The 19839-nt window shown below is 46.2% G+C and overlaps 1 protein-coding gene and 1 long non-coding RNA gene across 3 annotated transcripts in view; one reads left to right on the forward strand and one right to left on the reverse strand.

Moving 5' to 3' along the window:
• Positions 1-3076: 3076 nt before the first annotated feature.
• The window catches only part of LOC100081512 (glutamate carboxypeptidase 2-like), a 40864-nt gene continuing 24101 nt past the window's right edge, over positions 3077-19839 (reverse strand). For both annotated transcript variants that reach the window (XM_007668109.3, XM_029048407.2), the window contains exons 11-19: positions 18200-18282; positions 17147-17210; positions 15859-15926; positions 13290-13381; positions 10887-10977; positions 9609-9873; positions 7555-7636; positions 5819-5911; positions 3077-4680 (exon numbers count right to left, since the gene is read on the reverse strand). In XM_007668109.3, the coding sequence (XP_007666299.1) occupies positions 4491-4680; positions 5819-5911; positions 7555-7636; positions 9609-9873; positions 10887-10977; positions 13290-13381; positions 15859-15926; positions 17147-17210; positions 18200-18282 (1028 nt within the window). In that variant the 3' untranslated portion in view covers positions 3077-4490. The remainder of the gene's footprint in view (positions 4681-5818; positions 5912-7554; positions 7637-9608; positions 9874-10886; positions 10978-13289; positions 13382-15858; positions 15927-17146; positions 17211-18199; positions 18283-19839) is intronic.
• LOC114805897 lies at positions 7625-15015 on the forward strand. The gene is made up of 5 exons (XR_003753994.2): positions 7625-7781; positions 9688-9777; positions 12999-13086; positions 13190-13407; positions 14569-15015. It is a non-coding gene; the product is annotated as an uncharacterized LOC114805897 (long non-coding RNA).

Below are 19839 nucleotides of genomic sequence, written 5' to 3' on the forward strand. Positions count from 1 at the left end.
TCAGGGAGCAAATGCCATTAATGACGTCACAAGGAAGCATTGCCGGAGAGTCGCTAGAGTCGCTTGTGAACGTCATGGCCAAAGACCACAGTGTTCATCTATGCGCCGACAGATGAATACGATCGAGGGTTGCGCTTGCTTGCCCCTGGACTTCGGATGAAGTGACAGATCGCTTCGGTGGCACTGTTCAATAGCTTTTTTGGCCCAGGGAAGAATTAGGTTTCTTATCTAAAATAAGGCGACAGGCTATTATTGTCTTTAAGAACAGTTTACAACTGGGCCTGGAGTCTATAAAGACCAGAGAAAAAGATACAAGAATAGAAAGGCTGTGAATTATAGGGTTAAGGATAAATGAGGAAAAGGAGAGGAGGAAACGGAAAAGAATAGAGCGATCGGGTAAGATATCCTTGATGTCGTAGCTACCCTTGCCAGTGGATGAATACGTACGGTTAGCCGTGTCCTTCGTGTTCCAATATTTTGCTGCTGGTGGTGGTGGAGGATTCCAACCAGGGATGTGAATGTCGTTGAAAGATTAAATCTGCTTCGTTGGCTCGAAGTTACGAGCGCGGCTGAGGGAGCGATAGACTCGGAGAGAGGAAAAGTAGGGTGGTATAGGAAACTGGAATATCTTTGCTCATTCCCATCCTGGAATAGTTGGCACCTGAATTGAGAATCTGAGTTTCATATTTCACCTGTGTGTTTTGACATTTGGTGTACCTTCCCAATAATTAATGATAGTATTAAGTGCTTACTCTGTGCTAAATGCTGGGATGAAAATAAAATACCCAAGCGGTTAGTCCAGGCCTCTGCTCTCAGTGGGTGTACGATAAATACCCCGTTGAAAAGTGATACTTTTTGTGACTATAGACACATATGTGTTTGCACCTATATATTTCTTTTCTGGGTACACCGACGGTTTTATCGATCGGTCCGTCGTGGCTATTTATTGAGCATTTGGTGCAGGCAGAGCACTCTATTAAGGGCTTGGGAGAGTACACTATGAAAGAGTTGGTAGACATGTTCCCCGCCTACAGTGAACTATTAAACAAAAAGCAGTGCTCCACCATTAATAGAATATTTACTAAGCACTGTGTGTCACACACCATTCTAAGAACTGGGGTAGACACGAGTTGATCAGGATGGATACAGTCCCTTTCTCACAGGGACTAACAGGCATTGCAGAGAACCATGGCCCATCCACGCCTGGAATACCGCGTGGTTTTGGTACATATTAGGCGCTTGTTATGTGTCAGGCATTGTTCTAAGCACCGGGAAAGGTACAAGTTAATCAGGCTCGACAGAGTCCCTGTCCCGCAGGGGGCTGTCGGTGAGGAAAAGCAAAGCTGGAGAAGGAAAAGGGCCGCAAAGATGACGGTGGGGTGAGGAGGGGATGAGCAACTTGGCGGTTCTGGGTTGAGACGGGAGTGAAAAGATTAGACAGGCAATTGATTGAATGGACAGGCAGTGGCTGGAGGAGACATGACTTGAGAGATGTGGTCAGGGCAAATGTGAAATTTATTTTTGATTATAGCATTTATTAAGTACTGCATGTAAAAGCACAGTTCTAAGTCCTTGGAAAGAATACACGGGAGGGAAAAGACACGGTCCCTGACCCTCAAGGGGCTCCTCATCTACTTTTTGCTTATCACATTCCTTCGCAAGAGGATGGGGGCCATTCGTTGAGCCACCGAGCAGCGGAAGAAAAATACTTCCGCACAGAAGGCGGTTAGTTTACAAAACTAATTTCCACAAGAAGTTGGGCAACGGGAAATACAGATTCAGAAGGGTAGGATGAATACATGGGTGACCCCCTAAGGGGTTATTAAGGGAAAAGGAGAAGCTAGAAGGTAGATCCCAAACTACTCTGTTAGTTGCCCCTGGTGGAGACAGACTATTGGGTCGGAAGGACCACGGCCTTGACTTTACTACTCAGGCGTATCGCTGTTGGCCTTTTATTCCTGGCACTTGGGCTTCTTATTCAATTGTATGTTTTGGTTTATTGCCCATTTAAGAGGAAACTCGATGCCTGCTTCCTGTACAAGTTAACTGGGCAAAAAGGGTGACGTTTATAATGATAAAAACACGCTCCCAGAAGCGTCCACATGTGCTCCTCTGGGGAATAGCTCAACTTGGGCCAGGACCAATGGGTGGATTCCATTTTGTTTTCTTGGTGGAGGCTGTGTCTTCAAGCCACCCCCTTCGACCAGTTGGAGGGATCTTTCATTGGGGAAAGGGAAGGAGGCCCTTTAAAGCCCCACCCACCATGCCGGGGTGGGAAGGAAGCAGCCACGGGCAGAGATTCGGGGCAGGAGGCTGTGAGGAAATGGTCCTACCGTGGGCAGGTGGGTGATGATGGTCATGTCCCCTTTACATTATCATCAATCCCACCACGAGGAGGAGGGTGTGGGGACTGGGTTGAGGCGCCAGGCTCTCTAACGTCGCTGCTTGGTGGGTGGGCTGGGACCTGTTTTTCATCTAGGGTCCTATGCCTCTTTATGCCAGGGAAGGGAACCCCATCAGGTCGGAAAGAAACGGGCCATGACGTTCCGAGTTCCCAACACCCCTGCCGATGTAGAAGCCTGCCTGGGATCTACTCCAGCTCCACAACCGACCGGGTGGCCATAGGTCAGTCTTGCCTTATGCTGTCTAGTCGTCTCCGACCCGTAGAGACTCCATGGACACATCTCTCCCGGAGCGCCCCACTCTCCAACTGCAATCGTTCTGGAAGCGTATCCAAAGTGTTTTCTTGGTAAAAATACAGAAGTGGATTACCATCGCCTTCTTCCGCGCAGCAAACCTGGGTCTCTGCCTTCGACTCTCTCCCGTGCCGCTGCCGCCCAGCACCGGTGAGTTTTGACTTGTAGCAGATGGCCTGCCGCTCGCTAGCTAAGGTCCAAGCCGGGAACGGAATGGGGAGGCCTCTGCTTGACTCTCCCTTCCGCGGTCGAGACCGGCGGACTACCGGAACCCCTCCGGGTGCGATCCTGAGAGGGGATAGGCCAGTCGCCCGACCTAAAAACCCACCTCTGCGTGCTACTAGGAAAACGAGAGAAAAGAATGTAAAAATGACCCGAGCTCTTAGGAAAACGCCAGAAATCCAAACCGATAGTTTATTGATTATTATTACCGTTATTATTAGTGGCAAAACACTGACAGGAAACCTTCATTTTAGAGAACTGCAATCCATTTAGAGAAGTTCATTTTCTTCCATGGATATTTCATTCAAAAAGGCAGATTCCAAAACACAAGTCTTTTATATTGAAAAACCAGCCCTGTCCCCCTTCTCATAAAATAAGCAAGGAGAACCAGTACTGGATTTCTGTGAATTCTCCTCCTTTCCAGTCCACATTCCCAAGCACCAGAGTTTCCCAAGACCGCCCCCTCATCTTCTTGCTTCCTGCCCCGGATCCAGCCCTGTAGCCTGAAATCATGAAGACAAAGGGCACAGGAAGACCCCAACACTCCCCACCCCTGGGCATCTCTGTCCTCTACCACTCAGCAAGCATTCAAAGGCCCAGTGCTCTGCTGGGTGGCAAAGCCATATGGAAAATCATTTTCTTTAGTCCCTGGATCCTTTATAATACTAGTTATTTTTCTTAAGAAACATCAGTCAGCCAATGAATGCTATTTATTGAGCGCTTCCTGTGTGCAGAGCACGATATTAAGTGTTTGGGAGAGTCCGATAAAACAGAATCGGTAGACACGTCACTAAGCCCTTACAAGTACCAACTGCCGTGCGAGATATGATACTCGCATCAGACACAGGCATATCCTGTACCAGGCTCATAATCTAAGCTCCTCTCCATTTTCCAGATGAGGATAGCGAAGCCCAGAGAGGTGAGGGGATTTGCCTAAAGTCACACAGCAAGCCTGTGGCGGAGTTGGGACCAGAACCCAGTCGCCTGACTGGAAATCCCGAGCTCTTTCCGCTTTCCAAGCTTCGACCCCAACAGACTCCTCTCTTCCGCTCTCAAAAGACCAGAAGGAGATGAGAATAGATCCCGGAGGGAGGAGGAGGATGGACTTGGCCCATTGTCAGGGTTTGTCTTCACAGACAGACGGGAGCCTTCCATTACCAAGATCCTTCGGAACAAGAAGTGGATTTCTGAGTTCCTTTAGGTTCATTACTAGAGCTTCCCTGAATTCGGCATCAAGGGAAATGCTGCCAAAATCAACCAATCGATGGTATTTACTGAGCGTTTACTGTGTGCAGAGCACTGTACTGAGCACTTGGGAGGGTGAAATACAGACACATTCCCTGCCCACCAGGAGTGCTGAATGGACTAAACAAATGAGACCCAAGGTTACCTGTTAGCCCTTCCATCCTTCTGACTGCCAATGTGATTTTACTTTTTTTTTAAATCACCACCTTATTTTACAACTGATCTCAACCCCATCCTGACTTATAAAATGGCCTCGGTAATAGAGTTAAAAGGCGAGCACAAAAGAGGGTATATTCTAACCCCACAAACCCCAAATCCTCCCGGGGGTCAGGCCACCTCCTTCAGGGTGCCCGCGGCGGCCTGGACCGTGAAGGCCGCGATGGAGATCTGCCTCTTGACTTCGGCCCAGGCCTTGGGCGGGTCGGGGTGGTTCCCGATATCAAAGAGGGCGTCGAAGATCCCCGGGAACGACTCCCCCGCGTACTTGTTGTGGCTGCTCGGAGCAAAGATCACGTGTCTGTGGATAGAATAAAACCGAATATCAACCAAGTGAACCAAAGAGGGTGTCCAAGGTCTAGTGGCCTCACCGAGGGCCTGAGAGTCAGGGGACCTGGATTCTAATTCCGATTCGCCACTTGCCTGCTGTGTGACTCTGGGCAAGTCACTTGCTTCTCCGTGCCTCAGTGTCCTCGTCTGTAGAATAGGGATTCAACATCTGTTCTCCTTCCCACTCGGGCCGTAAGCCCCGGGAGGGACAGGGACTGTCCCCCGACTTGATTATCTCGTATCTACCCCAGCGCTTGGAACCAAGTGAGCACTTAAATAGCACTATTACCATTATCATTACTGTCATTGTTACAGTGCAACCAAGAAGCAGTGGGGCTCAGTGTGAAGACCGTGAGGCTGAGGGCCAGGACATCTAGGCTCTTGTCTCAGCTCTGTCCCTGACCTGCTTGGTGACTTTGGGCAAGTCACCTAACCTCTCTGGGCCCCAGTTTCCTCATCGGTGGAATGGGGCTAAGTTCCCTGTTCTCCCTGCCTCTTAGGGCATGAGCCCCACATGGAACAGGGCAGTGTTTTATCTGGTTATCTTGTAGCTACTCCAGGGCTTAGCACAGTGCTTGACATGTAGTATGTGCATAATAAATACCCTAATATAAGATCACGATCTGGGGATTCTGGAAGCATAGGACGTGTTTCTCAGTGATGCCTACATCTCACTAGGAGAGAAGGATCTCACTTAGCTCCTCCCACCCTTTGTTTTAATAGTATTTGTTGAGCCCTTACTGTATGCCGGGCACTGCATTAAGCACTGCGATAGATACAAGATAATTCGGTTGAACAGTCCCTGTCCCACATAGGAGTCACAGTCTTCATCCTCATTTTACAGATAACTGAGGCTCAGAGAAGTGACTTACCCACGGTCACACGGCAGACAGGTGGCACAGCAGAGATCAGAAGCCAGGTCCTTCTGACTCCCAGGCTTGGGCGCTAACTACTAGGCCATGCAGCTCCTCCCGGGGAGAAAAAGTAGGGGGTTACTTTCATTTGCAAGGAAACACTCGACAACTCTTTTTTTCCCATGGTGATTGCAACTGTCTTCCAAGCGCTGAACTCTGAAACGGAATCCAGGCAGCTGAAGGTCTTTTCCTTACCTATAGAAGGGCCTGCCGGGTAATCCCAGAGGATCGATGAAAGCCCGTTCCAAAAACATTAACTGATCATTCGCACTTCTCACCGACACTGGGCTGAAAAGGAAATGGAGATGCTTTAGTTTCTGATGATGATGGTATTTGTTAATCGCTTACTATGTACCAGGCACAGTACTAAGCGCTGGGGTAGATCTAAGCAAAGCAGGTTGGACACGGTCCCTATCCAACAAAGGGCTCCCAGTCTCAATCTCCATTTTACAGATGAGGCAACTAACACACAGAGAAGTGAAGGAACTTGCCCAGACAGACAAGTGATGGAGCCGGCATTAGAACCCAGGTCCTTTTGACTCCCAGGTCCGTGTTCTAGCCACTAGGCCGTACTGCTTCTCTGCCCGGGGTTCAGTTAAACCGAGGAAGAGAAGGGAATGAAGAAGGTGGGGGCAAGGCATGCTGCCAGCACCGTGTGGAGCCTAAAATGCTCGTCCTAGAATGGGCCCAACCTCACATCTGGGCCAGCACTTGGTGAAATCAATCGATTAATCCATCAGTCAATCAATAGTACTGTGTGCCTACTCTGTGCAGAGCACTGAACTAAAAGCTGGGGAGGATATAATAGACCCGATACCCTCCCTCATGGAGTCTTCCGTGGGCGGGACACTCTACTGAGCACTTGGGAGGGAACAACAGAATTAACAGACACGCTCCCTGCCCTCCAGAAGTTTACAATCCAGCGATAATAATGATAATTGTGAGATCCATTAAGTGCTTACTATGTACAAAGCACTGTACTAAAAGTTGGGGTAGATACAAGATAAGCAGGTCCCACAAGGGGCTCACATTCTAAATTGAAAGGAGACAAGGTATTGGATCACCGTTTTTGCAGATGAGGGGACTGAGGCACAGAGAAGTGAAGGGACTTGCCTAAGATCACCCAGCAGGTAAGTGGCGGAGCTGGGATTAGAACCCAGGTTCTCTCATTCCCAGGCCTGCGCTCTTTTCGCCGCGCCAAACATAATTGTCGATGGACCACTGGGTAGGAAGAGCAGAAATGGTGGCGGTAAAGTCACCGGGTACAGAAGCCTGGGTGGTTCAGACCCTCTGGGCTGCACGCTCGTTGTGGGCAGGGAATGTGTCTGTTCTCTTTTACTCTCCCAAGCGCTTAGTACAGTGCTCTGCACATATTAAGCACTCAATAAATACGAGTGACAGACTGATAGCAACGGTACTTAAAAGAGCCTATTGAATGCAGAACACTGTAGTAAGTACTGGGCAGTGTACTAAGACTGTGAGCCCATCACTGGGCAGGGACTGTCTCTATCTGTTGCCTAATTGTACATTCCAAGCGCTTAGTACAGTGCTTTGCACAGAGTAAGCGCTCAATAAATACTATTGAATGAGGCACTTGAGTGGTGTCCCAAAGCAGAAGGTTAATATGATGCCAGCACTTTCCAAGGACCCAGCTCTATTTAGAAATGCCAACTCCATTAAAATTCCCTGAGTATTCCCAGCTTCATTAATCACATATCCCTGCAGAGACATTAACCCCATGTCTCCGACAAGTCTAGAGACTTGAGGGTAAAAAAAGACCCCCAAATAGTGACTGATGGTTCCTTCTCTGAAGCCAGTTCTCAACTTCTTATGCCTCCCACACTTATGATGAAAAGTTGGCACCTTTGTCTCTGTTTACTTTTATGCACGACTCTGTCCGTTGAACACTCACTGCTTCGGTGACCGCTTACCGGTTTGGGTCCACTTGCTGGAGTCTCCCGTGAAAGTCAGCGGCTGTTACCGTAAAATTTCTCACTGCAGAAAAAAGGGAGTCTGGAAGAAATGAAAGCCATGAGCAACGACTGCAAAGCAAACCAAATTTCTAGCCATTTAAAAACACACAGCCTGGCAAGGAATCACTGCAGTCACGATAAAAACTATTCTCCCATTGGAGTGGAAGCTCCTTCCGGCAGAGAACGTGAGTTTTGCTTCTGCTTTACTTTTCCAAGTACTTAGGATTGAAGCGAAATGAACACATTGTTCTGTCGAACTCTCCCAAGTGCTTAGTACAGGGCTCTGCACACAGTAAGCGCTCAATAAATACGATCGATTGCTGATTAAACTCCTGCTGTTAGGGAAAGGTGGAGGGGGGAGATGTGGACATTAAATAGTGAATTCCTTTCCCCAGTATTCCTGTTATTCAATCATTTCCCACAGGTCCTTAGGAGGCTTTGTCAGAGGCAGATTAGCTAGGGTCTTTGTAAACAAATATTCATCTAACCAAGCTTCAAGGGGCCTAATGTAGTCTGTGCTGTTTCGTGGTAATAACACTCTCCTGGTGGGTTCTGAACAGAGAAAACTTGGCAATAGAATATAGGCTTTACTGACCAGATAAACAGGCACATTTAATTAGACTTAGTTTAACAAGGAGGTAAAACAATCCTGGGAGGCAGGAATCCCCGTATCCTCTTCTCAATTTTAGTTCCACTCGGGGGTGGTGGGAAGTTAGGTCGGAAGAGCCTCAACTACCCTCTCCGGGATACATCCGGACGGAGGCCGTTTAGTCCCCCTACCATCGGGACGCTTAATACCCGGTTCTCCTAGGTCAGCAAACAACTCACGGCTAAGGGAAGCACCTTTGCAGCATGGGCTGCGTCAGATACCATGCGCAGTGCACAATCATGTCTCCATCAACAGTATTGAGCACCCACTCTGTGCAGAGCACTGTACTAAGCAATTGGGAGGCGCGCAACAGAATTAGTAGACATGATCCCTGCCTTCGAAGAGTTTACAAGCCGAACAGGTGCCAAGGACCGTGAGCTCATTGTGGGCAGGGACGTGTCTGCCGATTCTGTTTTATTGTACTCTCCTGGGTGCACACAGTAAGTGCTCAATAAATGTCACTGATGATGACCGAACAAAACACCTGGGAAAGTACGACGGAGTCGATGGAAACGATCCTTGCCACCGAGGATCTTAAAACTCCCCCGACACCATGTCATGCTGTAACCAAACAGGTTTGGATAGTCGGGAAAAGTATAGACACAGTCCTGTCCTCCCCGTCCAAGAGGGCTCAACCTTCCCCTTAGACAGGGAGACCCATTAGGAAAAGGGACTGTCGTTTAATCTGTTTGCGATGTATCTGTCCCAGTGCTCAGTACAGTGCCCGGCACCAACTGAGGAACAAATACTGTTATTACCGTTATTTTGGAGGCAGAGCCGGTACCTTCTCCCCACCTTACAGATGAGGAAACTGAGGTTCAGAAAAGTTACGCAATTTGCCCAGCGTCACACAGGACAGTGGCAATACTGACTTTAGAACCTGTGTTATCTGATTCTTAATTGCCCCTTCCTCTCTGCACTAGGCCATTTTGCCTCCATTGTAAAGGGTTAATAAGCAAGATATTCCTGGGATTGGGGTTACAGGGAGGATCTGCTTAAGCAGCCTGTGTTGTCTTTGCTGTTTCTGAGCCCGTGGAAGCTTCCGTAACATCTGTTTTCCATCAGTACTAACACCCAAAAACTTTGCCACGTCAGCTCCAGAGTTAATCAATGCCATTTTTGAAAACAAAGAGAGAACAAAATTGAGTAGCACTCTTAATTTGCTGGAGATCTCTCACTTTAATATCATCATTATGGGCATAATCCAAGTCTCTCGCCAACTGCAAAACCTCCGTAGTTATTCACCCACTGCAAAACCTCCGTAGTTATGAAGAGCAGAGCTTGCAAGAGGAATAGAGGGGACGGGCCCACCAGAAAATCTGATTTTTTTTTTCCCCCAAGGGGCTCAGAATGTGAGACGTACCAAATGATACCTGGTAGCTTTCCAGTTCCTTTTGGTATTTCTTCGCTATATCATAAATGTTGCGTGCATATTTTTCTAGAGCTTCTGCATAGTGGCGGCAGTCGAAGGGAAGGATGATGGAGTCTGCCAATTGGAAGACCAACCCTCCTCGAACCTGGGCCACCGTGAGGTGATTCTTCCAAGTGGGGTCGTAAAATCTGTCCACCATCTCATAGGTTTCATAGACGCTGTGATATACTGGGTAGCCACTGAACCTGTCCACTTTCTATAAGGAAAGGAAAACCAGAAATCATAAATTCGCACTGCTTCTAAGCAGAGCGCCCGCACTGCTGACAGCGGGAAGGGAAATGTCTCCTGAGTAAACAGCGGTGAATGAACTATGACCGTTTCTCTTGGGCCTCCTCTTTCTCCACCTCTCTCCTTCCGTCGCTTCCCCACTTCCCTCATCCATTGATCTAGTATTTAAAGTTGAATATGGATGTAAATCCTTCTCTGGCTGGTAAGGAGGGAGGCAGTGTGGCTTAGGGAAAAGAGCAAAGGCCTGGGAATAATGATATCCAGGCTCTAGTCCAAGTTCTGCCACCTGCCTCCTGTGTGTCTGTGACCTCGGGCAAGTCACGACGTTTCTTTACCTCAGTTTCCTCATCTGAAAAACGGGAATCCAAAGCCTGTTCTTCCACTTCTGACACTGTGAGCCCCACGTGGGACAGGGATTGGGTCCAATCTAATTATCTTGCATCTAACCCCGCTCTTAGAACAGTGTTTGGTTCATGGTAAGTGCTTTAATAATACTGTTATTGTTATCCCTACAGAAATGGCCAGGCAAGGGGTCTCTGTTTTATGTGAAGGTAGATGGGATACTACTGCAGGTTTTTGAGGAGTGAACTGAATGTGTTTTTTTAGAAAAATGATCTGGACAGCAGCTTGAAGAAAGGCCTAAAGTGGGGAAAGACAGGAGGCGGGGAGTTCAGTGAGGGGGCTGATGAAGTAATCAAGGTGGGGATATAAGTGCTTACATGGGATGAAAAGGAGAGGGTAAGGGAGAATTTTAGCACTGTTTTGAAGATAGAACCAACAGGATTTGGTAACAGATTAAATATGTGGGTTAAATATGAGTAATGAGTCAAGCATAATGCCAAAGTTATGGGGCTTGTGAGAAGGGTGGATAGTGGTGTTGTCTACAGGCATAGGAAAGACAGGAGGAGCCCCTGTATACTTCAAGTCAGGCAAGACTGAATTTGCTTTCTCCAGCACGAACCCCTGGTCTGTCACACTCACCCAGTTTTTCGTGTACCGGGCCCGGCCTGAAGCAATGCCAAGTCGCTGGAAAAAAACTTCAAAGTCATTGCCAGATCCTAACTTGTTAATCCTTTTGAAGAGACAATGAAAGCACAATTTTAGGGCAAGATGGTTGAGTTCAACCCAGAACAATACCACAGTGAACCGAAACTGGAAGCTTTCCCTTGAGGATTTTCCTCCATAGAGCAAAAGCTAGAGCCTCCCTACTGGGGCTGCTCTCAGAGTTAGGACCCCATTCAAGCATTTTCCTAAAAATAATTTTCTTTCTTTTTGCGATCACTCATGGTTCACAAAGAACCTTTCAAAGGATGTCATTCCTTATCTAGCATATTCCTAGGACCTTCAAACACTTAAGAGAAATGTTTATAAGCTCCTTGTAAGCAGGAAATGTGTCTACAAACTCTGTTACGCTGTCCTCGCTCAAGTGTTTAGTACAGTGCTCTTCATACAGTAAGCACTCAATAAATACCACTGACTGATTCATTCATTTTTTCATTTCTAAGGGTCTTTAGAACTGAATTGGTAAAACTGGGTCATCCTCGATGGCTTCTGTGTCACCTTTTCCAGAGAGATTTCTAAAGCTTGGAGAAAAGAGAGAGAACTTGGCAGGCAACAGAGACCCTACAAACATCCCTTTGGAGGGAATGAATGAACGAGGTTTGGCTTTGGGCTTCCCTTCGGGAAGGAAACTGGCTGAGAAACTCTGTTGGGAGAAAGCCAAAAGTGAACGTTAGACTGACAAACCACGGTCCAATCAGAAGACTCGCTGCTTAGGAGTCCCAACAGTCTCTGACTTTTGTCAGCAATGCCAACACAGTGTGGACTGGAAAGATGGAGGAACACAAAAAGTAGAAACTCGAAATATATCTGTGACGGTTTCCACCCTCCCCCAACCATAAATATGGAAGGCCACGGGGTCCAATGATGATGATGATGGCATTCGTTAAGCACTTACTAGGTGCCAAGAACTGCTCTAAGCCCTGGAGAAGATACAAGTAATGCGGTTGTCCCACGTGGGGCTCACGGTCTTCATTCCCATTTTACAGATGAGGTAACTGAGGCACAGAGAAGTTAAATGACTTGCCTCAAGTCACACAGCTGACAAGTGACAGAGCCAGGATTAGAATCAACGACCGCTGACTCCCAAGCCCGTGCTCCTTCCACTGAGCCACGCCGCTTCTCTAATGGAAAGAGCATCGGACTGGGAGTCCAAAGAATGGGGTTGTAAGCCCAGCTCAGCCTCCGACATGCCGTGTGACTTGGACAAGTCACTTTACCTCTCTGGGCTTCAGTTACCTCATCTGTAAAGTGGGGATGAGGCACCTCCCAACCTCTTGGACTGTGTGTGATCAGATTCAATTATATCTATCCCAGCGCTCAGCACAGACCTCGCCACTGAGTAAGTACTCAGAGAAGCAGTGTAGCCAAGTGGATAGACACAGATCTGGGAGTCAGAAGGCCCTGGGTTCTAATCCCAGCTCTGCCATTTGTCTGATTGACCTTGGACAAGTCGCTTCACTTCTCTGTGTCTCAGTTACCTCATCTGTAAAATGCAGATGAAGACTGTGAGAACCATGCTGGACAAGGTCTGTGTCCAACCTGATTACTTGCCTATCTCAGTGCTTAGTACAGTGCCTAACACATAGTAAGAGCTTAAGAAACACCATTAAAGAAAGTGCTTAGTAAATACAGTAATAATAGAATTTCCCACCCAATGGACAAAGCATACTGAGGTACAGAAGGATTCAGCAGACTGTGAGCCACAGGTGGGACAGGGACTGGGTCCAACCCAATTTGCTCGGATCCACCGCAGCGCTTAGTACGGTGCCTGGAACCTAGTAAGCACTCTTTGAATGTCATTATTATTATTACTATTATTATTAACAGCATATTAGTTTGGGTCATTCAAAGATCTATGATTCAAGCTAAACGCCCAAGTTTTCCATGGACATGGTGCTTTCTCAGAGGCAAGGCCATAAGCGTGAATAATAAACAGAGAATATAAACTTTTCTCCTCATGAAACACACACAAAAAAATCATCACCGTCTCACCCTGCTTCACTCTAAATCGCATCGTTTCACATTTCACAGTCCATTGATTTGCTGAGAGAGCAGGGATTCAGCTACGGACACGAAGGAATAACTTTCTTACTAACTTCTGAAGATTTAACAACATGAGGTAAGGAGTGATGGGAAAGAGAAAACCTTACATGTCATTCAGAAGCATTTCTCCCTCTCAACCTTCTCTCTCCCCTTACCTCCTCTCTCCTTCCTTTCGCCAGACATGGAAGCATTTTCGCACCATTAATACTGTAGGGGAAAAGCCCCCAAATTTGCAATGTAGAGCATACTCTGTCAATTCCCAGGAAGACATGTATTTACCAAGGAACGCCGATGAATTCATCTGAAGGATTTTTCTCGTACCAGCTTTCAAAGAGAGATTTATCTTCAAAACCTTCATCAGGGCTTGGGAGCTGCAGGACATTTCCAACGGATAAAGGTTAAGCTACGTTAGGGATAGTAGGACAAGGACAATCTACAGTATTAGGCCCAAACCACGGACAGCTTTTTTAGGGGGGCGAGGGGAGAGATATGTGGTCATATGGACCCCAAATTGGAACACATCATAAACTAAAGAGAGTGTGTGGTAAAATCAAAGCAGGTTATCTGTTGCAATACAAATGTAAGTCATCAATCAATGGTATTTATTGAGCACCTACTGTGTGCAGAACACTGTACTAAGGGCTTGGGAGAGTACAATACAAGAGATTTGGCGATACAACAGAATTGGCAGACAAATTCCCTGCCCATAGACAGTTTACAGTGTGAAGAGGGAGACAGACATTAATATAAACAAATTACAGATATGTAGATAAGTGCCGTTGGGCTGAGAGTGGGGTGAATATCAGTGCTTAAAAGGGTATAGATATAAATTCATAGGCAATGCAGAATTACTGAGGATCTACTGAAAGTAATGCAATATCCTGAGCATTTGGGAGATAATAATAATAATAATAATAATGGTACTTATTAAGCTTTTACTATGTGTCAAGCATTGTTCTAAGCACTGGGGTAGATACAAGCTAGTCAGGTTGGACACAGTCCCTGTTCCACATGGGGCTCCCGGTCTTAATCCCCATTTGGCAGATGAGGTAACTGAGCCCAGAGAAGTGAACTGACTTGTCCGAGGTCCCACAGCAGACAAGAGGCAGAGCCAGGATTAGAACTCAAGTCCTGACTCCCAGGCCCGGGCTCAACCTACTAGGCTAATGTGACTGAAAGCTCGCTGTGGGTAGGGAGAGTGTCTGCCGGCTTTGTTTCACTGCATTCTCCCAAATGCTCAATACCATGTTCCGCACACAGAAAGCGCTCAATAAATGCCACTGATTAACTGATTGGGATTTACAGGGCTCTGCACCCTGTAGAAGCTCAATAAACACTACTGATGGATTGATTCTGAACATATCTGAGCTAGCTTTAAAAATAAAGCTTATCTTTCCTTTGTCATAGCCTAATAAACGAGCAACATGCCACTAGAACATAAAACTTGGTGATAGCTTCGTTTCATTTGTAGTATCGCAGTGGAGCAAAACTGATTGTGCATACGAAGTAATTATATTCTACTGTGTAAGGTTATTAACTGGAAATCTTCTCTTTTCAGATCAGATTGGTTTCGCACTCTGACAGTGGGAACAACAATGAAAGTCAGAACTCAGCCAATTTCACCCAAGAAATCCTACGTTTCGCTTCGCTGCTAGTCACAGGACACTCTTGACGGGAAAACTGGTTGGAAACAAGAATGTTTAAAGTGTTTATAGCAGGGTCACATCCACACACACACCCCCTTCTAGAAATGTTGTTTATTGGGGCCACGCTGAAATTAAGTGTGGGACGGGGACTGTGTCTGACCTGACTTAATTCTATCTATCGTTCAGTGCAGCGGGTAACATAAACCACAGTTATTACGATTATGATGATTGTCACAACTTTTCTTTGCTTCAGTTTTCTCACCTGTAAAATTCTTTTATTATCTCTGTGGGCCTGGTGGGACCAGGACTGTCTTTGATCTGATTATCTGTACCATGTACCTGATTATCTTGTATCTTGGGGAAGCGGGAAAGAGTCTGGGCCTGGGAGTTAGAGGACCCGGGATCTAATCCCAGCTCCACCAATTGCCTGCCGTGTGACCTTGGCCAAGTCACAACTCTCTGTCCCTCCATCTCCTCACCTGTAAAATGGAGATTAAAGACCTTTTCTCCCTCTCCTATAGACTGTGACCCCCATGAGGGGCACCGGATTACGTCTCGCCTGATTAATATTATCATTAGTAGTATTAGTCACAATGATAATGATATTTGTTAAGCGCTTACTATGTACCAGACACTATTCTAAGAGCTGGGGTAGATTCAAGCTAATCAGGATGGACACAGTCCCTGTCCCACACAGTCTTAATCCTCGTTTTACAGATGAAGGAACCGAGGCACAGGGAAGTTAAGCAACCTGCCCACGGTGACACAACAGACAAGTGGCGGAGTCGGGATTAAAACCCAGATCCTTCTCTCGGCTCCACGCTCTCTTCACTAGGCCAAGCTGAATAACTTGTATCTACTCCAGTGAACAAACAGCCCTTGGCATGTGATTATTATTGGTGCTGAATCTGAGAACAGAGACCACTCGGAGACTGAAACCGTTCAGAAGCAGTGGTGTGCTTCATATTGAAATTGTTAGTGAAATCTGTGCTCTCCTAAAACCTGATCTCCTTTAAGCCTAGCCTCTATCTGTTGGTCCATAAGCCTGAGCTCAACTGTCGGGTCCGATCGATGCGTCTAATGGATCTCGAAGCTATTAAGGTAAGCCCTGTGCTCTGCTGTTACACAGCTTTTATGATGAAATTACCGGGGAAGAATTGAACAAGACCAGAGTATTGTCACATGTGACATAAAGCCTTTACCTCTTTCGTCAGGTTGTATACCAGTGAGTACATCAGCGGAGTACAGTCAATTCTCAGAGTGTAGTTTCCTGAAAGATGGAATTAAGGTTTATCGTTAGTACAGGGACCGACATACAAAAATCATAAAGAAGCACGAGGTAGCCCGGCCTGGAAGAAGAGAGCCTGGAAGTAGGAGAGTCAGGAATCCTGGATTCCAATTCCAGCCCTGCCCCTGGCCTGATGGATGACATCGGGCAAGTCACTTAGCTTTAATGATAATAATAATAGTGATAAGGCATTTAAGCACTTACTATGTGCCAAGCACCGTACTAGATGGTAGGGAGGATACAAGCTACTTAAGTAAGACACAGTCCCTGTGCCACAAGGGGCTCCCGGTCTAAATGGGAGGAAGAAGAGGGACCGAATCCCCATTTTACAGATTAGGAAACGGGGGCACGGAGAAGGAAGTGATTTGCCCAAGGTGACACAGCGGGCAAGAGGTGGAGTCAGGATAATAACTCGGGTTCTCTGACTCATAGGCCCACGCTCTCTCCTCGAAGCCACGCTGCTTTTCTTACCGTACCTCGGTTTCCTGATCTGTTAAATGGGATAAAATACTTGCTCTCTTAGATCATGAGCCCCAGATGCGACACAGACTGCGGCTGATCAGATTAGCCCATATCCATCCCAGTGCTCAGCGTAGTGCTTAACTTTCGGTTAAGTACTTAACAGATAACACGGCTAACTACAGAGATTACTTTTATCACATGGCTAACTATAGAGAATACTTTTATTCCCTATTGTTTTTAATATCCTGTTGGCTAGTGGCAAAACTAATTACGAAGAGTCACGGTTTAGAATCTATTATTGTGAGGCCTTATTTGAAGGGCCAAGCTGATTTAAAATGGGAGGGCATGGAGGTAAGTGGAGGAATCTCCCTCCTATTTAGACATGTACCCCACGTGAGCTAGGCGTTGTGTCTGGACTGAGTATCTTGTATCTATCCCAGTGCTTAGCCCAGTGTTGGCATGGAGTAAGTGCTTAACGAGTACCATAATTAATTAATTGACCCAACCAACCAGCTACTCATTGCTTAAAAAACTAATGATGCAGACTTGTATTTCCTCTACAGGCAGCACAATATTTTAGGGATATTTTAGAAGTGCAATCTCCCTCTAGACTACAGTCTTCTCGTGTACAAGGATCAGGTCTACCAACTCTGTTGTACTATAATCCCCCAAGCACTTAGTACAGTGCTCAGCACATGGTAAGTGCTCAATAAACACCACTGACTGATTGATAGATTGACCTTCCACAGATGAATCTGCATTGATATAGGCCACTCCACGCTCCTGAAGTATTCTGGAATTTTCCTATTGAAAAAGGGAAAAAAAGCAGCATGAACACATGATCCCACCTAAGAAGACAATTTTTTTTAAAATCCCCCCCCCGATTTCTTCATTACAAGGTACTGTGTTTAGGGCTTTTGGCCACTGTTTTCTCAGATCTAAATTTCAATCACAGAAGCACAGATCCTGAGAGTAGCCTCGAGAGATCACCGGCTGTCTCCACACGGGAAATAAACTGAGCCACTCAGGACTGCCAGTTGCCTCTTCTTTGCCAAAACACCTCCAAGGTTTGGAGATGCCACTTCCCAGGGAACTGATTCCAGGGGTTTCGCTCTCAAGACGGGACAGGATTTGGTGAACAATAATTCTATGTTTGTCCTGTCCATATTGCTTGTGGCTCTGTGAATTTCAAATATGTCGCCTCTAACTTCATCTTTCCAGAATACAGCATCCTGATCCTTACCAGGAACTTGGTCCATCCCCTAATCATTCTTGCTACCCTCCTGAACTTTTTTTGCAACTTGAAAATTGAGATGAGCTAGTTTTGAGCTCTCCACAGAGATGACAAGAGTTTCACAGTGGAGACAGCTCAGCCTCATTGAAATTCACACTGAGGCCAGTCACGACATGACCCAAGATTAACGGTTTTTTGGTTTGCTTTTTTTTTTAAAAGGCATTTGTTAAGCATCTACTATGTGCCGAGCACAATACTCAGCCTTGGGATAGATACAAGTTAATTAGGTTGGACGCGGTCCATGTCCCACACGGGGCTCATAGTCTTTATCCCCATCCTACAGACGTGGTAACTGAGGCGCCAAGAAGTTAAGTGACTTCCCCAAGGTCACATAGCGGACAATGGTGAATGATTTCAGCATGATGTCTGCTTTTGGTTCCAGAAAAACGTTTGGGCTGTTTTCTGGAATCTTGGATGGTGTTGCTCATCTCTGCCATCTCAAGGAAATAGAGTCTCATCCAGCCTGCCTCTGGAAAAGTTTTCATGTTGTCTGACAGACCTCAGCCCACTCGGTAGACCCCAACAGTCCAAATTCTTCTGCATCCCAGCTCGCAAATAGCATTGTTCTCCTTGGCCTCCACCCTACAAAAACAACACAAATACAACCTCTGTGAATACGCACAACTCTCGGCCGTCTCTGAAATGATGTCCACTTCAGTTACGCGAACACCGAGCGTGACACGCAGAACCAGTGAAGCAGCGTGGCCTAATGAGTAGAGCAATGGGCCTGGGAGTCAGGTGGACCTCAGGTTCTATCCCAGCTCTGCCATTTGTCTGCTGGATGACCCTGGGCAAGTCACTTCATTTCTCTGGGCCTCAGTTAGCTCATCCGTAAAATGGAGACTGAGATTGCGAACCCCATTCGGGACAGGGATTGTGTCCAACCTGCTTAGCTTGTAGATACCCCAGAACTTACTACAAGGCCTGACACATAGTAAGTGCTTAATAAATACCATTTTTTTTTAAGAAAAGGACCAAGTCAAAAGGTCTCTGGAGAAAAAACCACACAAACAACTAATGACTCAGTCACCCACCAAGGCCTGCATTTTCTCAAAAGCACCAAAACCAAAATCTTGCTTAAATAAGCATCACCAGCAGGAATGCTGCAAACAGCTCGTAGATAATCAAACTGTCTGCTCAGGGGAACACAGAGTTGATGACAAACAATCTTTCCTTTTCCACTCTCCTCTTTTATTAACAGGCACAGCAGATGCAGTTTCTTGTATGAATTAAAGAATTGCGTTCATCATCTATTCTGAAGCCACTCACCAGTTCTCCCAAAATAATTATAATAGTATTTGTTCAGCACTTACTATGTGCCTTCCCCATCACTCTGTACCCATTCTTGGGCCTGCCCTTTTTTTTAATGGTATTTGTCAAGCACTCACTATGTATCAGGAACTGCACTAAGCACTGGGATAAATATACGATAATTAGGTCGGACAAGGTCCCTGTTCATCCAATTCATCTAATCTTATTTATTGAGCTCTTACTGCGTGCAGAGCACTATATTAAGCACTTGGGAAATTACAATACAACATTAAACAGTGACATTCTCTGCCCACAATGAGCTTATGGGGCTCATAGTCCTAATCCCTATTTTGCAGATGAGGTAACTGAGGCACAGATAATTTAACTGACTTGCCCAAGGTCACACAGTGGATAAGTGGGAGCCGCGATTAGAACCCAGGGCCTTCTCTATAAACCTCTTCATTCCAGCTCTCCGGAGATAAAATTAAAGTATGACCTGATATTTGTTTTTAAAGAAGGTTACTAATTACTTAGATTAGTGGCAAGTTCTGAGATGGAAACTACTGGAAAGAAATATTGGGTATTTTTAGGAAGACTCTGCTATGAAGAGCCTGGAAAAAGTCATGAAATATTCTGATGTAGCAAGTGCCACAAAAATACAAATTATCAACTCTATGGTGTTTCCAGTGACAATGTATGGACCCAAAAGCTGGACCATGAAAAAACAGGATAGAAAGAACACTGATTCTTTTGAAATGTGGTGTGGGAGAAGGCTTTTGCGAATACCATGGACTGCCTGAAAAACAAACAAATGGATTTTAGAGCAAATTAAATTAAATTGGATCTTTGGAAGGCCAAATGACTCAATTTAGATTAGCGTATATTTTG

The sequence above is a fragment of the Ornithorhynchus anatinus genome, chromosome 20 (genome assembly GCF_004115215.2).
Source record: "Ornithorhynchus anatinus isolate Pmale09 chromosome 20, mOrnAna1.pri.v4, whole genome shotgun sequence".
Classification (NCBI taxonomy): domain Eukaryota; kingdom Metazoa; phylum Chordata; class Mammalia; order Monotremata; family Ornithorhynchidae; genus Ornithorhynchus; species Ornithorhynchus anatinus.